The sequence below is a fragment of the Sinocyclocheilus grahami genome, unplaced genomic scaffold (assembly GCF_001515645.1).
Source record: "Sinocyclocheilus grahami isolate Dianchi unplaced genomic scaffold, SAMN03320097.WGS_v1.1 scaffold242.1, whole genome shotgun sequence".
Classification (NCBI taxonomy): Eukaryota; Metazoa; Chordata; class Actinopteri; order Cypriniformes; family Cyprinidae; genus Sinocyclocheilus; species Sinocyclocheilus grahami.
The window spans coordinates 593632-616696 of NW_015505421.1; the positions used below are offsets into that span (position 1 = coordinate 593632).

The window sequence follows — 23065 nt, forward strand, 5'->3', positions numbered from 1 at the left end:
CTCAGGGGCTGCTGCAGCACGCCAGCCGACATTTTGAAAACCGCCCCCTCCCTGCATACCCCCCCCCCAACCTTCATCCATTCTCATGTTACTGTTTTTCTCTGGATCTCTTTGTGTGCTTTGGACAACAGTTAAAGTTTCAGCCTCTTTAATGTCAAAACATTGTAACACGGCAAGATTCACTGGATTTTAAGTGAAATATTACTTATTTCTCAATGATATACACAATGTTCATTTAGCATTATTGAAACATTTAAGTGCCAATATTTTACTGTAAATTGAGCAATTGTTGGTCAAAGATAATGTTGTATTTGTGGTACTTTTCATGTATTGTAACTGAATAACTTTTATTTAATATTTTTTTGTTGTGGTTAATCATATACTGTATGTACCATTTGCCATTGTTCTTAACAATACTCAGATTTACTTATTAATTTAGTAATAAAGATTTACTTATTAATTTTGGGGATTTGATCTGTTTCGCTACAACAATCCATTTCAAATTCAATTAAACAAGCTCAAGCGTTTTACCTTCCAGACGTAACGAGGCCATCCTCTGAAATTCTGGCTCCTGTAGCCAGTGGGACATCCTCTTGAAGGTTTCGCGGCCAGACTTGAGTTTCCCCCAAGGTTTGGGGTTCCTGAGCAGGTCTGACAGAGTGCCCTGAGACCTGCACAGAACCCGCTCTGCGAAAATGGCCTGTGGGATGCTGTACCTCTTCAGTTCAGTGATGATTCTCTGAGCCACATCTTTGGTGTTGATCTCCTCCCCTCCACCGCAGTTCTGTGAGCTGGCTAGCATGCCCTCCCTTCCTAAGCTGGTGTTGGAGGAGGAAGGGGAAGAAGAGGGCAGATCCCCGAGCTTGGAGGCCTGTTGGCTTGGGAGGTGGTGCTGATAACTCTGGTTGTATATATGGGGGTGGTAGGTGGGAGTGTGCTGATGGGGATCCATTTTGTTTAACTGGTGGCTGACCCCATGCTCGCCCCCCAGAGATGGCGGTGACATCTCCCTCCCAAAGTCTGGTACTGTTCGACAGATGTTACCCCCATTGCTGCCCATATGGACCTCATGGCCACCTGGAAGCATCTGGCTACTGTGTCCATTCTGACTTCCCAGGCTACCATAGCCATGCATGGCGGTCTCCAGGCCTGCACTGCCCAACGGTGGAGACAGACCCTGTCCCAAACCAAAGTCTTTTCCGTACGGTGTATAGTAGTTTCCTCCCAGGCCGCGATCTTCTCGCATGAGCGTGAAGCTGCCGATGACGTTGCTCACGGGCAGGCAGGGATGATGATGATGATGATGGTGGAATTTGTCATCAAAAGGCTGGAGGGGTGTCAGTGTGGTGTAGGTGCTTCCACAGCTGGTTGGTGGGTCCCTACTGTACCCTAGAGTTGCCATGCTGTGGTCATACGCGGGGCTCTGGTGGTCAGACTCCAGGCCCATAGTGGGGCCTCCCAAAGAGGGACGAGGGAAAGCAGCCGTGAGATCCCGAGAGTGCAGCATGGCTCTGCTGTCCTGACTGTGTGCCAGCTCTACGTGGCTGTGCACAGACATCTCACCCATATTACCATCCATGTCTGCACCGTCCTTACTCCACTTCTTCTTTAAATTCTAGCTGATGTGTTTTTTTCTAACAGTCTAGAGTGTGGTTTCTGTAATGCGATCTAAAAACAGTTCCTGATGCTGTTTATATCTCAAAATCTGATTTCAATGTACTCTCAGAGACATTTCATGGCAGTGGCACCATCTTGGGTCATGCAAGCAAATTCTGTGTTCCATAAATGCATCTAAATTTATCCATGCCAGTCTTGCTTTTGCCTTGGTGACCAAAGCTGAAAAAGAGAAAGGAGGACCATGATCACTGTTTTATTACTGATGACTTATTCAGCTTTATTGATTAGTCACAAATATTATAATACTTGAACCCCTATGATGGTTAAATCCGTTACTAATATTTTTTTCTGTTAATAGCACTTATTTTGTCTACTTAATAAAATTCATTAAACTTTAAACAATCATATCGAGGTTTAAAAACAGGTTGAGAAGAATTAAGTAAGAATTGCTTACCTCGGAGCGTATAGCTTATCCGACTGAATGGAGAGAAGCGAAACAGCCTCTCCAAAACACAATCAAAAGCCGATCATGGGATGGGTTATTCTATACACCTGCAGAAATCCCGAGTTTACAATCACACAACAGTCGGTTTTATGAAACAACGACTTTTGTGTGTAATCAGCATATTTCGGTGTTCAAAAAAAGCAATGGCTCGGTCCGGTCCTTCGCTCCCGTTATCCGCTAGATTCTCGCCGAGGATGCAACACAAATGACGCGTAAAGCCGTACGATTTTGTCCGATGTCCGGACTTCGTTCGCTATGCTGCAACCGTGTCAAAAATGAGCGCCGATGTATGTCTAAGCATTGCGCTCCGTCGCTGTCATTATCTCTGTGGTTTTGCCCTTCTGTATCCTCATCGATCTCGGCCCCAACTCTTTCTCTCCTCTCTCTCTCTTCCTCCAGCCCCCCTTCTCTGTACGTCACACTCTTAAAATCTGACAGATGTGGGGTGAATTTACAACCCTCGTTAACTCCTTCCCTCCTGCGGACCTCAAGAAGCTATTGTCTTAGGTGGGGCTCGGGACGGTGTTCGAATTATACAGTTTCAGAAGAGTTGACTTAAAACAAAATGTATTAGCCTACTAACATTTTCAGGGCGCAATCTGTTGAGGTTCTCGCGTAACCCAAAATGCTTTTGGTGCCCCAATCACAGTTATTCACACGTCAAATAGCCTAGGTATCTTAAAGACTTTGCAAACAAAACAGGTTATTTTATCATATAGGCTACTTGTAATATGTAAATCTTTAACAATGAATAATGATAGACATATATATATTAAGTGTTCGGCCACTTAAGGATTCTAACGAAAAGTGTTCAGCGTACTGTTGCTATGGCTACCTCCTCAGGCCAACTCGATTTTGCATTTCTGTTAGCTAAAACGGAAAATGCGCATCAATATTTTGAGTCTAAATATAAAATTTTATGTAATATTGTATATTTAGTTCTACTTTTTACAGCCCTTCGAGAACGATGTTTAGGTTTATTTTTGTTGATAATAAATAGTACATTTGGCATTTTAAAAATACAAGAAAAACACTGTTTAATTAGAAGGCCAAAGCGTTTATGTACTATTAAAAGCCGTTTTATTTCCTCAAGCTAAGGGCAATTAACTGAAGCAACAAAGCGTAGTGACAAGGAGTGGTTCTTATCAGCTGTCAGCCTACAGTGTAGTGGACAATTAACATAAGAGTTTGCTCCTCAATCACAGAAGTGCTAAACAAGATCAATGCACTTGATCTATCCAGTGCGCACCTATGACCCTCTTTCTAAGAGTACACGCGACCTTTCCTAAACCGCGCGATCTAATAAGCAACAAAATTACACTTCTGTCATGTGTCCATAAAATTTAAAAAAAAAAAGTAATTTATGCGCCGCGTGTGTGTGTCGGAGAGAGAGAGAGAGAGAGGTGGATGTTTATGCGGATAGGTGTTTGAAACTTGGAATATTAATCATAGGCCTATCTGTCTGTCAGATTTTTTTTTTTTAGAGAGGAGCAATTCTAGCACTTGAAAAAAATTTCCAGTGCGATGTGGGACCGCTGTCTTCCCGCAGCAGATGCTGCGCTATCGATCCGCGCTGAGCAGGGCCGAGTGAGGGAGGGGTGTGTGCGTGCGTGTGTATGTGTGTGTGTCCGTGCGTGCGTGCGGAGAGTGTGTGGCTGGAGGTAAAATGGTCAGCTCTTACCGCAAAAAAAGGTCTGTTTGAGGGTCGAGGTGAAAGTTCACTCACTGCGGCTGGAGAGCTCGATAGAAGATATGAAAACAATCCGTTTCAGAGTGCATCGATAAGCCTGTACACCCTTTATAATTTGTAATTCTTATAAATAAAACACAAGAATTTTCCTTTAACCTTTTAATAATTTTCTTGTGCATTTTAAAGTCATCTAAAAAAAAAAAATCCAGCATAGCATGTGGATTGAATGGGACAATTTGTGCGATATTAACTCATCATCAGCAAGGAAACCAAGACAGATATTTTAAAATATAATATAGATAAATAACAATCAATGATCATCATGGATGGTTGTCTATACACTGACGTCTCCTTTTTGACATAGGCATACAATGCATTTTTTCCCGGTGCACCAGGAAGGTTTATTATTATTATTATTATTATTATTATTTCAAAATAATTTCATAGCTCTCTTAAGATTTCTGCACGAATTAGGGAGAGCTTATCTGAGAGCTACAAGTTCAGCACCATGTAAGGCATTGCAGAATATTATTAACCAATTCTCTTTCTCTGTCTGGGACACGTATCAATGATCAAACATTGTTCAAAACAAACCGTGGAAATCAAAACAGCGGCCAGCGAGTAAGTAAATTATTTATACCTGTCTATTGAGCTCTTTGAGCCTTTGGTCGAGCCACGTCCTTCTCCCGAGCGGTGTGTGTCAAGAGGCCTGCAGGTTAACACGTACATGAGGCTAAACGAGCAGAGCTAAGCAGACAGATACGAACAGTGTGTGTTCTAAGAAAGTCATTGAAGAGTTTAACTCCTTCACATCATAATGTTACCATCTTGTGTTTGAGACAGTAGAGACGGTGTTAAATAGCGCATATCACTCAGCACATAACATCAATTACATGTGTTTTATGTAGTGGCCTAAATGTGTAAAACTGAATAAATATGGACATGCGACATTTCTACTTCTACAACGAAAGCATTCTTCTGACTCTGCACATTTTTGTATATCAGGAAGATCAAAGTTGGCAGACCACATGCAGCTCCAAAAGTAGAACAATATTTATGTTCTCACCACAGGTGACGTTTCGAGCCTAAAAGCTCTTCGTCAGAATATTATATATTTATATACAGAATATTGTATATACTGTAGCCTATATAAAAAATATGTTTATGGTATGTAAGGAATAACTTTAAAATTCAATGCAATACACAAAAAGTAATATGCATTAGGAGGTATATAGCCAGATTTGTTTTCCCGTGCTTGGTATTTTCGGCCTCCTGATAAATCTCAAAGACATAAATGTTATTGATCACATTTGAAAACTGTCTTGTTTGTGTGGTTCTTGAAACCTTTGTGTCAGAATATTTGAATTTATTTTGTGCATTTATTTTTGTGAGGAGACATACAAAGCTGTTGAAACATCGGCTTCATACAGCATAAGTAGGCTACTATTTATAGAAACATTTAATAGAAAACTACGGTTAATAATAATAATCAGTGTTTATACTTGTAGTCTTATAACAGTTACCATGGATTTAAAAATAATAATAATACTGTTTTAAAAATGACTTGTGCAGTAGTATAATTTCCCTTAATCTAGCTGTTTTTGTTCATCCAGGTTTATCTGTTTGTCTTTTGATTGCAGCGCTTTATCATATAGCCTAGCCTGACAAAAATATTACAATTGAAGACTTTATTAAAAACCATAAGCAATATAACAAAATAAAAAGAACTAACGCAAATCTACTAATGCGATGGGGGGAAAAGCAAATATGAAATTGGGCAGCAAGTTTAAATTGTAATAAAAATATTTTACTGTTAACCTACAAATATGTCACTTATTCCTTTCCAATTTAACCTATTTGACAAGTGTGCAAGGAGGTTACTAAAACTGTGAGCTACATTATTTACATTCAGCAATATTTGTTTTCATGCGTTTTTGTCTCCTGTATTAGTGTTAATATTGTATATAGCCCAAGTCTTAATATTTTGGCTTCGGAAACACGTCTGAAAGCACACAATTAAATGAATTAAAAATGATACGTCCTATACTAACTAAACCGTTCATTTAAATGCACAATATAAAGTAGAGCTAGAACAAATTAATTTCATCCAAAAATAATAGGACGCATGGTGAATAATAAAAAAGAAGTCGATCGATAAAAAAGTCAATAACTCAATTAACATGCCCGAACCTCACTGAGAGCAGGCCCACGAAACACGGAAAATCACATGAAAATAAAACTTTGTTCATTACAAACTTTGTTTGTAATGGTACACGGTAACTTTACAATTATCCAAAAGTCAAACGGAGGATTATGTAATAACAATTCTAAAAGTTTAAAATTACATATCTATGAATGATATATATAAATAGGCCTATTTAAAATTACATTTGCAAAATATTTAATTTTCTGGGATAGCTAACTGCATCAGAAAAGGTAGGCTACAGAAATTCATTAAATAACTTCAGTGTGTTCATGAACGTCAATATTCATTTTGCTTTGTTAGATTTTGCGTTGTAAAGTTCAAACTTAAGATGAAGTGTAAAGCCTACATTTTTTAACTGTAAAAAAAATAAATAATAATAATTAAAATACATCTTACATTACACACGATCCTAAGAGAATTTTCATGGTACCGCTGTTAATGTCCACTAGATGTATTATTTTGTTTAAAATGATAAATCTGGTTATGCCATACACAACTCAATTCTTTTGTCCCGCACGTTTCAATACAAGTCAATCAGGAGATTGAATTATTCACTAGAATGTACAAGTAGCCTACATTAAACATACAGATATATATTACAGGCCTATGCCTATTTTATTTATGTAAAGGTATTTAAGGTTATATATATATATATATATATATATATATATATATATATAAAAACGGTTTACAGATAAATCCTGAGAGAGATTTATAATTCTAACAAATATGAAGACAAGACTGTATTAGGGGAGTCTGCTGAATTACTAAGGCCATGCTCATATTCAGCTTTCAGTAACGTTTCACTAGTCACATTCACAAACTCAGCCACAATGTTAAAGGATAATCTTTTCTATGATTTTACGATTTAACCTCTGAGCCACAGAGAGTGTTCAACCGCATTCAAATGGGCGCGCGCCCTTGTTTCTGGTTCTGTTTATCGATTGGGAAACGTGGGCGTGCTGCCAACATGCAGGATGGCAATCTATTATTACCATTGTGAATTATTAGCAATCGGAGTCTAACAACCGGCCATATATATAATGTGTATGATTTCTAATGTTTTACATGCTAATGCATAGCGTTTAAATTTGACTGAATTACGCAGTAAAACAAGTATAGCATTTTAGCCTTTAGTTTAGTCAAATTTTAACGCCATATCTTCAAAGCAACAAGATGATGCAATCCAGATGAATCCGTTTGGAACTGGTTGAATCATATTTAAATAATTTCACAACATTTAAATTTACTTTTAAAATTCTATAGGGTTAGATTTGTGTTACTAAAATTATTTAAGATGCAAGGCCTTCTCCAAATTAAAAGCAGCAGCTCTCAGTTCTAACGCTAAAAAAATCCTCCGCCTCACAACACTGAACATGATTCTGCCTGCATTTCCATTGCACATTCTTTCCACAGAATAACAACAGCAACAGCAGAGCACTTCAAACACCCACATGCATTGCACAATATAAATACACATCTATGCAAACACAATGTTCTGCTTTTTGTCCATGCAGAACAGTCACACCTCCTCAGCTTGTGAGTGTGTGAAGTGAACCTTCACATTGTTTATGTGTTTATAAGAGTATGTGTTCTGTATATCCAGTCTAATAGATGCTGGGTGGGTGGAGGGTCTGAGATTGCCTTGCAGTGGGTTAGCATCCTTTCCCCTGCCCCTCTCTCTTCCATTTTTCCCCTCTTCCCATCTCTCTTCTTCGTTCCTCTCTGTGGGGGCTAGCATCCACGTTCACCATCCCATCTTCAATTGTATCATAAGACAATGTTCTCCTGTCCCTAGAAATCCCCCATTTTGTGAGTCCCCTCTGTGTCCTGTATCCGTCTATTTCCACACAATTTATCCTGTATTCATTTTGCTTTCCTGTCCGACGATGTGGTGTCTTCCCTGTCTCAGTGTGTGTGTGTGGCTAGATGCGGCTTCTGTTCCTGCTCTTTTTAATCAGCATGTTAATAAGAAAGGTAACTAATCAATACATTCAATGGCCTGGCGATTGATACCGTCTCAGCCTCCCTCCCCTCTCTCTTTGATGCACACACACACACGTACACACACTATGAGCACAAAGTCTAAATAGTAATCAGAAATAAACATTGAGAGAATAACTACTTTAGTTTAAGTTCAATCATTTAACAGTGATCTGTCCGATACTGGTATCTTTAAGGAATCTGAAGTGTGGAGAAGATTTGAAATTGATATTTCAGAGGGAATTCAAGCATTTGCTTTATTAAGTGTTCAGGATCCGCAAACACATAGGGATGCTTTTTTCACTTGTATCAAAGCACATGGTGATACACTTGTATTCCAACATCAACACCAAGAGTAAAAATATCTCTTGGTGAGTATGTGTGTTCTTCACCCCAGGGTAAGGTCTTCTACTACAAATGGCCAAATCCAACAGGGTGGAAAGAGAAAAATGGCAGAGGATAAAGAGAATTCCCTTACAGAAGAAAGTGTTTGGGGGGGTGGACATTAAACACACATGCAAACACAGAATGGGCTTTAAAGCTGGCATTCTGCAGACCTGCGGTCATGCTTTTACTTTATGGTAGTTTCTTTGCAGTGTGTACATAGCAAAGTCCTCTTATGTTTGCCTTTGGTTGACCCTTAACTGTTTGCATGTTGAGCTGCCAGATCAAAGAAAATAAATTGTTCATTCCTCTAAAGATAAGTGTTTTTTTCTTGCATGTTAAAATATAACATGCAAGCCTTTTTTAGATAAAGGGTAAAATGCAAGGATTTTGTAAAAGGAATTTTCTGTGTTCAGTGCAAGTTAGCTTAATCAATAGCACTTGCAGCATTAAATAAATAAATCTGACGCATCCCTTGTTTTCTTTAAAAATTTTGAAGGATTTAAAAGAATAAATATAAAGCTTTTATTTTATAAAAGCATTTAATGGATCATTCTGTTCAAATGTATTATTTTTTATGTATTATTATTATTATTATGTTTTTACAGTCATTCTAGGGCATTATGTTGTCATGGCAACAAAAGTTTGAAAAAAAAGGGACATAAATGCAAAGTTAGTAATGCATAGTTTACATATTGCAGCTTTACGTAACTCAAAATTTAGCTTTTTTTTTTAAAGAATAGGGGAACAATTCAAAGTAAATTTTGTGTAACCCCAAATATTCCTATAAAAGGATAAATGAAAATTCTGTCATCATTTACTCACCCTCATGTCGTTCCAAACTTGTATGACTTATTTTCTTTCTTCTGTGGAACACAAAAGAAAATATAAAGGTGAGAAAAGATATTTTGTAAGTACATGACAGAATTTTCATTTTTGTGTCACCTATCCATTTAAGTCAGAGGTACTAGGCAAACATTCTTATATAAAAATATACAGTATCATTTACAGTATCATTAAGCTTTACCCATCAAATGTGGCTTATTTACATGCTTGGAATTATTAATAACTAATTGAAAAAGCCTAAGTGCCATGTTCCAGAAATCTCTGATATGACAGAAGCCCTATCATATTTCTGGCACTGATGCGAGCTTGTGTTTCAGCTCACGGCTCTCTCCGAATGTGGCGTGTGTGTGTGAGCGTCCCTAGGGGGGTTTAGAGTGACCACTGCCCCCTGACCCCCCTTTACACTGTCACCCCACAAACCTCCATCAGAAATGCACCAGTCACCTAGCAACAGAGGCCTGATAGTCAGAGGTCAAAGACCAGGGGCTATCGCAGATATTACACACACTCCAAGAAATGTTAATATAGATTCCCAGAATTACAGTCATCCAGTTTAAGAATTATGTCATGGCATCATTTTATACTGTATACTATACATTAAGCTTCCATTTAATCATTGTAAGGTAAAGCATTGTAAATGGACTGTCATGCTTGCACATGCACAGGAAACACTGAAGTATAATAAGCCTCTCAGCATAAAAATAAAAATTGTTAGGGATCAAAAAGTGTGCCCAGACACTTTTGACACTAAAGCCTCTTTGTTTTCCACTGAATGACAACAAAGGGCAACAATGACCATTCCATTTCATCCAATCAAGAAAAGGTCACTGACCTCTAGCCCCAGCTGACCACAAGGGGAGGATGGGCATGATCCAATCACCTTAAACAGTCTGAGGCAGCACGTCTAGGGTGGAAGGAGGTAATGAAAAGAGGGGGGTGGAGAAAGGGACCAAAGAATGGATGGGTGCAGACGCAGCATTAATCTGTGCCTCGATCAGGGACTGCAGCACCTTGAATGGGAGGATGAAGAAGACCAGAAGGATGAAAGGCACATCCACCTCGACTCCATCTGTGCTGAAATTCACTTACCGCACCTTCAGCCTGACATCATCCAAGAGGAGTTTAATTATCATTTCCGACACAGGAGGCACCACAATATGAAACTTACGGCCTCGATGACCTAATCTGCTTGTTAAATCATGACGTAAGGAACAGTGTTACCATGTCCAAGCCTCTATGTACCTCAGTTGAGAATACTAGTTTAACAACCACTAATAATAAGCACTGTTCATTCATATCATACATTTGAGCTAAGCTTTTAAAAACTCAGTGTACACTACAGTTCACAGGCTCACGGCATCCTGGACAATATTTTAATGATTATAAAAGATGAATCAACCTGGAGATAAGGTTAGGATCATGATTTTTTGTAGTATTACATCACACCTTAGGTGTATATTAGCACCGTTTGTTGGTTGTTTTTGCCAGTCATACAGTGTTTGGATCCATGTGACGCCAGACTTAAGCAGAATGCCGTAACTACTAAAGTCCTGTTCATGCTAAGGATGATACCCATAGACTTTAGTCAGGGTAGCATTATATTTAATTTTTGACAGGAATGAAAACGAGGCTGTGAGGAATAGATGCACAGTGTGTTCACTGGATTCTGAAGCTGCTTAACAACAAATCTGATGTGACGAATTCCGTCAATCCAATCTGATGAAACATCTTTCTAAAAAAACATTTGGTATACAAAAACTCCATAAAACAGTTTTGAAAGTTGTGAAATTTAGATGATCTAGGACCTTTATGTAGTGAATGCCATTGTAAATACTTCAAGTCTATCCCTCACAGCTTCATTTTCATCTGTTAAATTATGCTATATAACGATAACTACAACTTTAAAGTTTTAATAATCATTCCAAATCTTCTAGAATAGGTAAGTCTACACCACAATGATAACAACAAAGAGGAACAGTATTGAAATAACTTTCAGAGCAGTTTTTTCCACCTGATAAATGATAAAAACATTGACAGCCAATGAGAATTTTTAAGAGCATTCAAAGTGGCAGATGACCTGTAGTGTGCAATTATAAAAAAACAGTGTTATTGTCTGTTGATGTGGATGCTAATAAAGTTATCATTCTTGGTGTAAACAGACCTTAACGTTTCCTTCTAAAAGATGACCCTAGCAATGCTTCACAGACATTTTATAAAGGCCAAACAAGCCAGCTGCTCACAAACATGCTTGTGATTAGGCAACTGTCACTCCATTCAAAAAGAAAAGGCCGTTCTGTACACACACACACACACAGATGGCTGGTCAGCACGTGCCTGAAGGAGGGCAGAGCATTGACCCCCAGCTGGACACTATGGCCAGGTCAGTGACACTCAATCCGTCCTTTAAGGCCAGCTGCTACTAGTTCTGTGCTAATGGCACCTCCCCAAACACACACACACACACACACACACACACACACACACCCTTAGGCCCCCTCAATCTGCCTACACTGACCAGTGAAAAGGCAGGGATGGGATGGGGTGGGGTGGAGGACAGCTGGACACTCGCCACTCTCCTGCCTCCTCAGGGGGTGTCCTAGTGTGTGTGGGTACATGTGAGCGAGAGAAAAGCTTAATAGCCTGGTGTGGATGAGAGCAATTGGAAGAAAAAAAGAAGCGGGTCTGGCATGCATAGACCCCACAGAGAGACAATTAACAAGTTAGCAATGACCCCTTTTAGTTGGCCACCTGATTTCCACCTTAGATTTCATTTTCTCGTAAGCACTGTGACAGAATCTATCACCTGGCGGCAAACCTGTGTCATTTAGCATTGCGGCTACTGTGGCTAAAGTACCCCAGCAACCGTAGGTCCAATGATCCACAGCTCCAGGCTTTCCAGTACCATGGGCCAGGCTGAGCTAGACAGTCAATAAATCAATAGGTCACTCACACACACACGCACACACACACACACACACACACACACACACACACACACACACACACACACGTCACTGCAGGGCTGAGAGGCCACATGAAACTACCATTGATTGAAGGGGGTAGGGAGAGTGTTGACGGTCAGAGCTGTGCATGTGTGTGAGGTTATGGAGCTCACCACAATTCCTAACACTGCAACAGGGAGTTCAAAACAGCCTCGGTAATGCTTACACACTTAAACACACACACACACACAATATGTTGTTGATATTGGAAATTTAATTATCCATGCTAATTTCTCCTGTTTTTACGTTTAGATTATCTTTGCCGTAATCTAAAACTCACTGAAAGTTGATCTTTAAAAGCGATAATAATTTAATAACACTGTTAAAAGTAATCTTTAGTTAATCTTGAAATGAACATCCATTTTTCCTACTGTATATTATAATATTGTGATGCATAAATGTAGCATTTAAAGTGATGCATTTTAGTCTTTAGTGTTTTATTTTTCATTTATTTTAACAAAATAGTGCATAATTTTAATTTTGGCTATTTATTAGTTACATAAAATTTTAAAGATTATCAGAATTGGTCAAAAATAACCATGCATCCCTATTTTAACCATTTTTAGAGATGTAGATTTCTTCCAAAGCTCCATTATTAAAATGTTCTTTACACTAAGAAAAAATGGTTGTTTTAAGTATTGTTCACTGAAAGGTTCTTTGGAGAACCCAAAATATTTCTTCTATGGCATTGCTGTGAAAAATCCCTTTTAGGACCTTTATTTTTTTAACAAGAGTGTAGGCTAATTATACATTATTATACATCAGCTTTACTGAGCATGTTATTTAACTGTATCATACAAATTAACTAATGTTCTATGTAATGACCTTTTTTAGCCATTTGACTCCTTGAATGCAATCCATATTCGCATAGATTGCATCTAAAAGGATTCTTGTGTTAAGTTGGCTGGCTACTAGTGTTAAGTTGTCTGCTGATCCGCTCTTTGTTGCAGTGTTTTGCTCACTCATGCGCTCATTGAAAAAAGCCTTAGACTGTTCTTCTCCAGCTCTCATTTATGACCTCATCAAGTCAACGGCTGCAGCATTGAACATGTTTACTTGACCTGCAAATTGGGGTCAATGTAAAGTAAAGACCCATACACTTGTGCAAAGAACACAGGCAAATAGTGGCCATTAAGACATTGGATATTGTGTACACCAACAAAATCGTATACTGTACGCTTTTTGGGGAGAAAAATGCAAATTGCACTATTAAAAAAAAACAAATAAATAAAAAATACATAACATATAAAATTGTATAACATTTACCCTTTTTGAGTGGCACTTAAACCAGCACAAGCTGGCAGGGACTAGCGCAAGGTGGCAGGGAGTAGAAGACAGGTGTAAATAAACCCGGGGGTTCTGTCCTTGCTCTGAGAGTTGCCATGGCAACGGCTGATAGAGCATCCTATCGATCGCACTGTCCAGTCTGAATTGTGCAGCCCCTGAACCCACGTTTTTTTCTCCGTGTGGTGATGGGTGTGGATCAATACCTGATATTGTATGCCTCTTTTGCCTTGCGTCTCTCATGGCCTCCATAATAGTGGTAATGATAGTGAGAGGGAAGGAAAAAGAAAAGGAAGAGGCCTGAAACGATGGTAAAAAGACAGCTGGATCTATTTCATCACAAATGCAAAGAAAAAAATCAGTTCCTTCTTGGACCGAGAGGCACGTTCTTAAAAACAATAGACAGCCATCATGACACTTTGCCTGTATTATTCACAATACTGTGCGGCACTCCAGAATTGCTACGCACTGTACTGCGGCCCACACGGAATTCGCTTTCGCCAGCATGGAAAATGTCACATCTGATTTTTCCGCACATCTCCCCGTCTGCATATGCGAACAGCCACACGGCATTTACCTAATGTGAGGCCATTTATTCCAGCCATTGCTTTGACTGTTATACAAATCAGAATGGCCAGGAAGACCAGGCTGCACCGGTTCAGCAAGAGCTTGTGAAGGAGAGCGAGGCACGGAGAAGGACCTGCGGGAGCTCGTTTAAATCTGGCCTGAGGGATCCCTCCAGCTAGGGGTCACGGTTGGAGTCACAGCACACTGGATTTAAAGGTGGGGCTCCTTAAGGTGCCTCTGTTGCCCCGAGGCACAGCCATCACAATTCCTGCAGTGCTGGAAATGAAAGCCGTCTAGGACAAAGGCCCTTTCCTTGCTTATGGCCACTGCTCAGAAAAATTACTCAAATGATTGAGATGTCGGTTACATCTTTCTTTTTTGCCTCTGTCCTCCCCAGCAACACCCTAGTGTGAGTTTAAGAAGAATTACTGAGTGGTTTGACTTCTTGAGTGAACATATAAAATTTGTTTTATATTATTAATTATATATAGACTAAGATAGCATACAAATACAATTTTTTTGCATTGCCTACATTCAAGACATTAGTACAGTTCTATTTGTGTTAAAGCAAATATTTTAGAGGATACTGACTCACTCCATATGTTTGCTAAGTACGTTGTCCACTGATATATATATATTTTTTACATGCATACACTTCCGTCATTCCAGGCTGAGGAGTCCTTGATCTCTAAAGACTCGACTGAAGTCGCTCAAGCTGTTTTTGTGTTTCAATCAGTGCTGCATGGATTTGGCTGTTCGCCTGCAGTACTGAGCTCTGTGCAGCGGTACAAATGTAAATCCGTGCTCCGCGGGGACGGAGTGTGAGGGGGAGCGGAGTGGCTGCCCTCGCATCCCTGCGAGATGAAAACCCATCCACTTGGAGAGGCACAGCGGCTACCGGGGCAAAAGTCAGGCGCGGTGGGGCCGGGCATGTGGGAGAGAGGAGTGATGGAGGGAAAGTTTTCTCTGCCTCCAGCGCTCTGCATATGTTGTGAGAGTGAGAGCCTGCAGTGAACTTGGCAGCACACTTCAAAACTTTATGGAGCAGACATGCACACTGCATCCTAATAAAGCTGTGTCTTGATTCGTGATTCTGGATTCTTGAGATTTGTCAGACGCTATGCCTTTTTTTATTATTATTCTTGGCTCGCCGATATAAGATTTTGCTCGCCTACATTTTGTTTAAAGAGTGCTCATTGGGTCTGCTTTGTTCTCAAAGCGCTCAGATGTATTGCTAAATTAATCATAGTTGATGTTGATCACATTTGGGTAAAAAGTGTAAATTTAGGTGCCAAAGTTTTACATAACCACTTAGTGGGTTATGTTTAACATTTAAAGGGATAGTTCACCCACAAATTAAAATTCTATCATTTACTCGCCCTCATGTAGTTCCAAACCTCTAAGACTTTTTTCTTCTGTGGACAAAAGAAGATATTTAAAAAAAAATATCTCTGTCCATACAATGAAAGTCAGTGGGATCTAATAATGTTTAAAAGAAAGAAAAACATGAGGTTGCATATATGACAGAATTTTGTTGTAATAATTGTTATTACTTTTATTTTTAATAAAGTATTACATTACTATTATTAAATGATCAATGTATAAATTGTTATTTTTTGCAACATAAGTTGATCTACCTGAACATCTAGACTACAGATGAAATCCTCCAAAATCAGTTTTTTAAAAAAAAATGCTGTTTGTAGTTAAATGTAAGACAGATAGCACTGGTCCTGGATCTATGGGTGGGCAGTTTCTGTATTCAGTTCGAGGTCCACGTTAGCGAGCCACTCTGTCCTGTCCAGGAGCTCCCTTCACTTCACAGTCAATAGTTATTTATCATCCAACATATTAGCGATTGCAGTGTCGATATGAAGTCCAGCGCTGAAATTAGTCAGTGCCAAGTCTGTAACTACAACCCAAGGTCAGACACACGCTCCATTGACAGGAGTGATGGTCCGCAGCTCACAGGCACATACATCCAGCCCAAGGTCAAGTGTACGGTACTGCTATTTCAGAGGGAACACACGTGTAAAACACTGTCATGTTGAGAGATGCCAAGCATGAATTCAGCTTGGTCGTGACTCGTGACACATTTTATCTCATGGATACCAATCAATAGGGTAAAAGTGGAAGCCACTCTAAAAGATCCTATGCTTTTTTGTTTTTGCTTTGCTTGTTTGGTCATAGATAAAGGTACAATTTTAGTTCATATTTGATTTCTCTCAGCTTTCAAAAGGTACTAATATGTACACTTTGGGTACTAATATGCACTTTTCAAGTACTAATATGCACCATTTAGGGGTAAATAAATGATTACAGAATGAATAATGGAAAAAATAAATACACTATCAAAACTATCACTATCAGGAAGGCTGTGTGTATTCATTTCAATCAAACTGAAATTATCCTCTGTGTTTTACTGCAATGTGAACTTCTTATTTAAGCATTTTTGTTTGCCTTCTTTAAAAAAAGAAAGAAAGAAATTGCACTAAAAGTTTAGCTAAGCTGAATAATTGCTAATCAGCAGCAAAACATTTTCTACCCTTCTGGCAAGGTCAGGGGATCACAGTCCCCTGCTAAATGTCCGAAGCCCCCCTCTCAGAAGCCCTGAGGGTGATATCACCCCCCACACACAGATACACAGCCTGACAGCAGCTAACTTGGTTCGATTGCTTGGTCCTAACTCCACTCCACTACCCTCCCCCTGCAGGTCTCATTTTATATTGTACTTTTAGGTCCAAACTGAGATGTTTGCTTCATCCATGTGAGTACTAACATGACTACTAGCAGCTGCTGTGAACCAGGAGGAGAAGATGCTAAATGGATCAAACTCTGATGTCAAAACCAAAAGCTCTTGTGTGAATGGGCAAAGAGGCTTCTGTGATTTCTGATCAGTGACAATTCAAGTCCCAAAGACAGCCAAGCTTGAAACTGCATATTTGGAATATGCAATTTTAGATGCTTTTGTCTTTAGCCAACTTCTTACGCTCAGGCAATGAGCCAACAGATATTTTGTAACTAGATAAAGTAAACGCTATTTTAAACATGGACTACTGCATATTGTTGTTACCATGGAATTTTAGAATATGTTTGCAAAAAATAAAAAAACTGCTATTTGTGTAGATGTTTTAAAAAATAATATAAAAACTCTCATATTTTAAACAGCTGATTTAGCTTCAAGAAGCTTGCAGCAGGTGCAAATATACTGGAAGATTCAGGCCACTATTCTCAACTTTACATCAGACATATGTTACTAATCATTTTATAGATTCATTTTTTTATATATTTAGACAATTCAACAAATTTACCGCGCGGGAAGATGTTATGTTGCTTAGCTGTAAAGATCAGCATCAAGAAACAAAGCCAAATCTAGTTTTCTGTTCAAATGAGTCTAATATCTGTATTTCTCTAGACATACATTCTAAAATTCATTATTTATTATATTATATCACTCAGGTTCAAGTATATCCATAAAACTGTCTGCTTTACTAAAGAAGGCTGCATGTTATTTTATTGGAATCACTGTTTTAATATACTCAGGGACAATACATGCTGCCATCTAGTGGACTCATTACATTTGTACATGGTACTGTATGCAGTGACTAAAATATTGTTATGCTACTAACATTTACAGGCACAAATTTATCTGATAGAAAACTAACATAAATAACAAAATACAAAATTCATTTGTGCACTCCTCAAGTTATGACACGCCCTTGAACCATAAAACTTGTTAACAATGCATTTCTGCAACTCACAATACATGCTGCCATCTAGTGGACTCATTACATTTGTACATGGTACTGTATGCAGTGACTAAAATCTTGTTATGCTACTAACATTTACAGGCACAAATTTATCTGATAGAAAACTAACATAAATAACAAAATTCATTTGTGCACTCCTCAAGTTATGACACGCCCTTGAACCATAAAACTTGTTAACAATGCATTTCTGCAACTGAATGAATAAAATAAATAAACAGTATGTGTTAGTATGTTGCTGTGTGACTGTACTAGAAATACTGTGAGTGTACAAGTCAATGTTATTTAGGTACACTGACTTTGCGCCTCTTCGGGGCTGATGGCTGGGGATCTTGGCTCAGCGGGAACACTAACTGAGAGATCTACAGACAGAGGAAGTGTGTTTAGTTATGGTAAATTAGTTAATCAGAACAAGAAAGCTTGAATAATCTGTTTTTAAATTACTCATTTGTTTACTTCACATTTTCCCTGGCTCTGATTGCATGATAGCCATCAGAATGAGACGTTACATGAAACTAAACAGTTTTATTTTAAAACTGTTCACAAAATTCCAGTGATTATACTGGTAAAAATGTAATAAAAGTCCAACCAACACGACAAGATACAGATATGGGCCATGGGCTGTGTATTTCCTACCTGAGGCTCAAAGATGCGTCCGCTCCTGGTCTTCCTTGCATTCACCTTAAGATCAGCAGTTTTCTTTACCAGACTGTCCATCTAAAATACATCACATAATTAAATACAACTTCCTCTCATACACAGGCCACAATAGCAGACTGATAACTTACCTGTGTGTGTGGTGAATTGTGTAACGCTACCTTTGCATTTGTTATGTCAAAATCCTCCTTGCCGCTTCTGTGAGCCTGTTGTGAGTTTTCCTGAGTTTCTGTAAATGTGGCAGACCATGAGTAAAAGTTGCTGGGAGTTGGTTGCATTTTCCTTGATTTAGACTCATGCTGATCTCATTAAACTGGCAAAGCAGAGTCTAATATTCACCTGAGTATTCAATGCCAGCATCAATGATGACTTTCTCCTTTGTCATACACTCCTGCGAGCAAAAAAGTCCACCATTTGAGATTAATCCTCACATTTTGTAAAGGTAAGGCAGAAAAGGAAATAAGGACATATCAGCTAATTATTAAAAAGACCCCACCTGCTGAACTGAGGTCTCAGACATCATTCCATCTTCAAACATTTTCAAAGACCATTTTGTACTCACACATACTTCCTCCTCATCAAACTGTTCACGCACATAAAAAAAATGTGATCACTGCTTTACACCGTTGATTTTATTTAAATTTTCTTCCAGACAGATCACTAGACGTCTAGCTCCTTTATCTCACCGGCTCAAGTCTCTTGCGCTCAGTAGTGACGTTCATTCTGAGGCTATGAAAAGGTGTGACCACCTCTCCCATGGTCAGATTTACTGGTTCCCTCTCAAATATCAACGTCTCGTTGTCATCGTCCTTGAAGCCAGGTGGCTGATACTCCTGAGGGGTCACTGAAACACAAATACACAGTGACACTGAATCAAAAAACCAAAAACCAAACTAGATTGAGAGCTGTTGGCCAAAAGTAAATGTTGCATTAAATCCAACTATATTATATTGAATTTCTATTTTTAATCAAATAAACGTATATTCTCTACATTGCAATCTAAAAATGAAACAAAATGTTATAAAGATAAATTAGAAATGAAGATATGTGTCAAGGGCATTTTCTCCTATTTTTCCCTCCTCTTGTGATATGATATAGCAACCCAAATTAAAGGTAATCATGGGCCAAATTTGTTTGTGCATCTCTGATTAACTTTATGTTGTGTGAAGATCTGCAAAGTATTAAGTGCTTTTAAATAATCCAAATAAATATTGAGTTAACCGCAATAACTTATCACATACTAAAAAGAAATAAATGACAAACAATGTACATGGACAACTTCATGTACATGGTACTGTCTGTGGCAGATAGCAAGATAGATTTACCCTCATCATAGTAGAAGAGTTTCATGTTGAGGCAGATGTTGTCAGGCAGCGGGCCGAGATTTTGCATCAGCATGTAAAGCTTGCGCACCAGCAGCATACTGGATTTCTGGGTGTTGTCACAGGCCATTTTAGTCAGACTCTGCCCATTTTTGCTGGAAACACAGACAATTATTTTCAAAAGCACAACATTAATAGTCAGTATGCCGACACGTGGTAGTATATAATGCTATGGAAGCTATATATGTTGGGGTAAATATCCATCAACTAGTTTTGATAATGGCTCAGACAGAAATGCCACCTCTCAAAGTCCATCTGAGGTCCTTTCTCTGTGTAATTGATTTTAAACTGGTAGCATTCAGTCACTTTCTGCAGCAAAAGCAAAGATGGAAAAGTGAAAATGGAAATTCAAAGTCTTACATAAACAAGGTTGTCATGCACTGATTTCATTTGTATTATATTAAAAGAGAGATTAAGTAACATTAAAGTATGGCATTCATCCAAACAAAGAGACAACATCTGATCACCTGTGGATTGTCTGGATCACAGTAAATCTACAAGAAAAAATGTTAACATTTTTATTAAAAAAAATAAGACATATATAATATATAGCATATAAACTATCATACCACATCATATAATGTACGGTTTTAAATTGATTACTGTTTGTTTTCAAATCAATTAGTTAATACTCACTGATAGAAGAACCATGCGCAGCTGATAAAGCAAAGCAGATGCAAAAGGTCAAAAGGTTACTGTGAGTGATGATCAGTATATGTCTTGTAACTAAACATAAATGAAAACTATGAAAATACAGAAGAGTACAAAAGCACAAACTTACGTATCTTCTTTGAAGTGCATCAAAACAGCCCTGCAACCTGAAACAGTGGAGGTGAGATACTCTCCATGCAGCTTAAAGGGGTCATATGACGTTGCTAAAAATAACATTATTTTGTGTATTTGGTGTAATGAAATGTGTTTATGCGGTTAAAGGTTAAAAAAACACATTATTTTCCACATACTGTACATTATTGTTTCTCCTATATGCCCCACCTTTCTGAAACGTGTACATTTTTACAAATCTCATCGTTCTGAAAAGCGAGGTGTGCTCTGATTGGCCAGCTATCCAGTGCGTTGTGATTGGCTGAATTCATCAAGCGTGTGACGGAAATGTTACGCCCCTTACCATACTGTGATGCCGTGTCCCGGAGCGATGAGACAAAAACAATAAAACCTATTATAAACGAGGCATTTGTTGCATCCAGTGGGGACATAATTACTGATTATAATGACTTATACTGTTTTTTTACGCATTGCGTTGCATCACGCTGCGTAAACATACAAAAACCATGTCTGCATTTGTGATCAGAGGAATGACAAACAACAAGCGCTACTCTACACTGCTCAAAACTCGCGTTTGAATCATGAAAACGTACCTTCAGGCTGTGAGTTAGCATTATTTGTCAGCATCATAGACTGTGGTCAGCATGCGTGCCGAAGGGGAAACAGAGGAACTGAATTCACCGGAATTCACGGCTACTCTCCCAGGAAACAGTCCTCGTCCTCCGTAAAATGCGTTGCACACATCTGAATATTTGGTTTGAACTGTTCTGGAACAGTGTTGTAAATACTACTTAACCACTGATTTCTAGTTGTGTCCTCTTTTGGAAGGCCAAACAAAGTAGTTTCGCTTTCACAACGAAACACACAGCGTCTCCACGACATGGCGGCGGCAGCAACAATACTACAGCAAGAATCAAAGTTACGCCTTCTTTCTTTGCGTGAACATTTGGGCGGTGTTATGCAAATCTTCCCACATTAGTGTCGTAGACATGTGGTGGCATGTTTGAATGAGGTGTTTTAGGAGGGCATGGACCAGTCTTAACTTTTATAAAGAATATCTCTTTGGGTTTAAGACTTTAGTCTTTGCAACTTTAGGGATCTTATCTATTCACGAACAGCTTATAACACTCCAAAGACAAAGGAAAACTTGTCATCGCATCATATGACCCCTTTAAACCAGATGTTCTCCGAACAGATTATACTTCCAAATGATGTATGAATTTGGTTTAAATTTGAATATACATTTTTCATGAAGGGAATGTGAATGTGTGTCAACTGTCCACTTACCACTGCACAATTTGCTGAGCACCAGGACAGCTATGCTCTCGCAGTATAAGGACATCCAGCTCTTTGAAAAGAAAAGAAAAAACACAAATAATAAAGTGAATCAAGATTTCTGTTGCCTGTTTCACTTAATGCATCATTTTTACCTCCAACATATTTGCGCCCATAGGCCTTTTCTGGGAAAAGACCCCTGAGGTAAGTGATGCTTGACACAGCAATGGCTAAAAGTTTCTTCACAAGCACCAGTGACTGCTGTTCGGTGGACACCACATCAGGCAGCATCTGACAGCTCTACACACACACACAAAATTGGTAAGCAAGATATTATTAGATTTACAAGGTATGGAAAGGCTAGCAAAAGCGTCACACAGTAACGTTAGGTGGTATTGTGCTAGATGTGAGAAAACTACGTTAATCTTTACCTGAACAGGGCGCAGTTTCTGTTCACATGCCATGTTATTGTAACAGATTACCAGTAAAAAAGCCAAAAAATAGCATCTAAAAACATAATGTGCGATTGTCAGTTTTTGCCTTTGGAATTAAAACAATGTTCTGTTGCTCAACAGCACATAACAGTGTAAAGAATATAATTGTCTTACCAGATAAAGTTGACAATAAAATAACTTTTGCGGGCAGTTAAATTATAAAAGAATGACAAATATCAACTAAAAACTGATGGTAACAAATATATTGGCCTATCTTATCTCAACCGACTTGTTTAAACTGTCAACACCGACCGAGTGTGCGAGACTCCCGCCATAAACTCCTGACGTCATGCCAAAAAGAAGAGCTGTAACTGTAGGATAACTAAAATGCGACGTCTCTTAATGTTTCTTGTCTAATTACGTGTAAGTACCATATAAACACGCAAACGTTGGCTTATGCAAAGTTATTCACTACAGAAATCAGAATTATGCAATTTTGAATATAGAAGCGCTTCTTTTGAAAAACAGCAAGGCGTGCTAGGGCTTCATGTGCGTTTTTAGTGAACTATTCGCTTTTCTCATACCGTTTATTTTTCGTTTTTCTACATTTTGTTAATTGTTTTTGTGCATTTACATGAAAGTTGTTATAATATTTGCATTAAAAAATAAAAAAAAACGTAGAAACA

At 38.6% G+C, this 23065-nt stretch overlaps 2 protein-coding genes across 2 annotated transcripts in view; both read right to left on the reverse strand.

Annotated features, from left to right (window-relative positions):
- Nucleotides 1–2473, reverse strand: part of onecutl (one cut domain, family member, like) — a 6669-nt gene extending 4196 nt beyond the window's left edge. The window contains exons 1-2 of the mRNA XM_016289250.1: nucleotides 2072–2473; nucleotides 532–1836 (exon numbers count right to left, since the gene is read on the reverse strand). Coding sequence (XP_016144736.1) covers nucleotides 532–1579 — 1048 coding nt within the window. The 5' untranslated portion in view covers nucleotides 1580–1836; nucleotides 2072–2473. The remainder of the gene's footprint in view (nucleotides 1–531; nucleotides 1837–2071) is intronic.
- A 15468-nt stretch (nucleotides 2474–17941) lies between these two features.
- Nucleotides 17942–22409, reverse strand: hormad1 (HORMA domain containing 1). The gene is made up of 14 exons (XM_016289251.1): nucleotides 22377–22409; nucleotides 22101–22245; nucleotides 21958–22018; nucleotides 20669–20705; nucleotides 20524–20544; nucleotides 20355–20381; nucleotides 20129–20196; nucleotides 19831–19982; nucleotides 19192–19349; nucleotides 19002–19088; nucleotides 18845–18896; nucleotides 18667–18734; nucleotides 18485–18565; nucleotides 17942–18210 (listed from the first exon to the last, which is right to left on the reverse strand). Exons 1-14 carry the CDS (start codon nucleotides 22407–22409, stop codon nucleotides 18130–18132), a joined length of 1071 nt encoding a protein of 356 aa, XP_016144737.1. The 3' UTR covers nucleotides 17942–18129.
- Nucleotides 22410–23065: the final 656 nt, after the last annotated feature.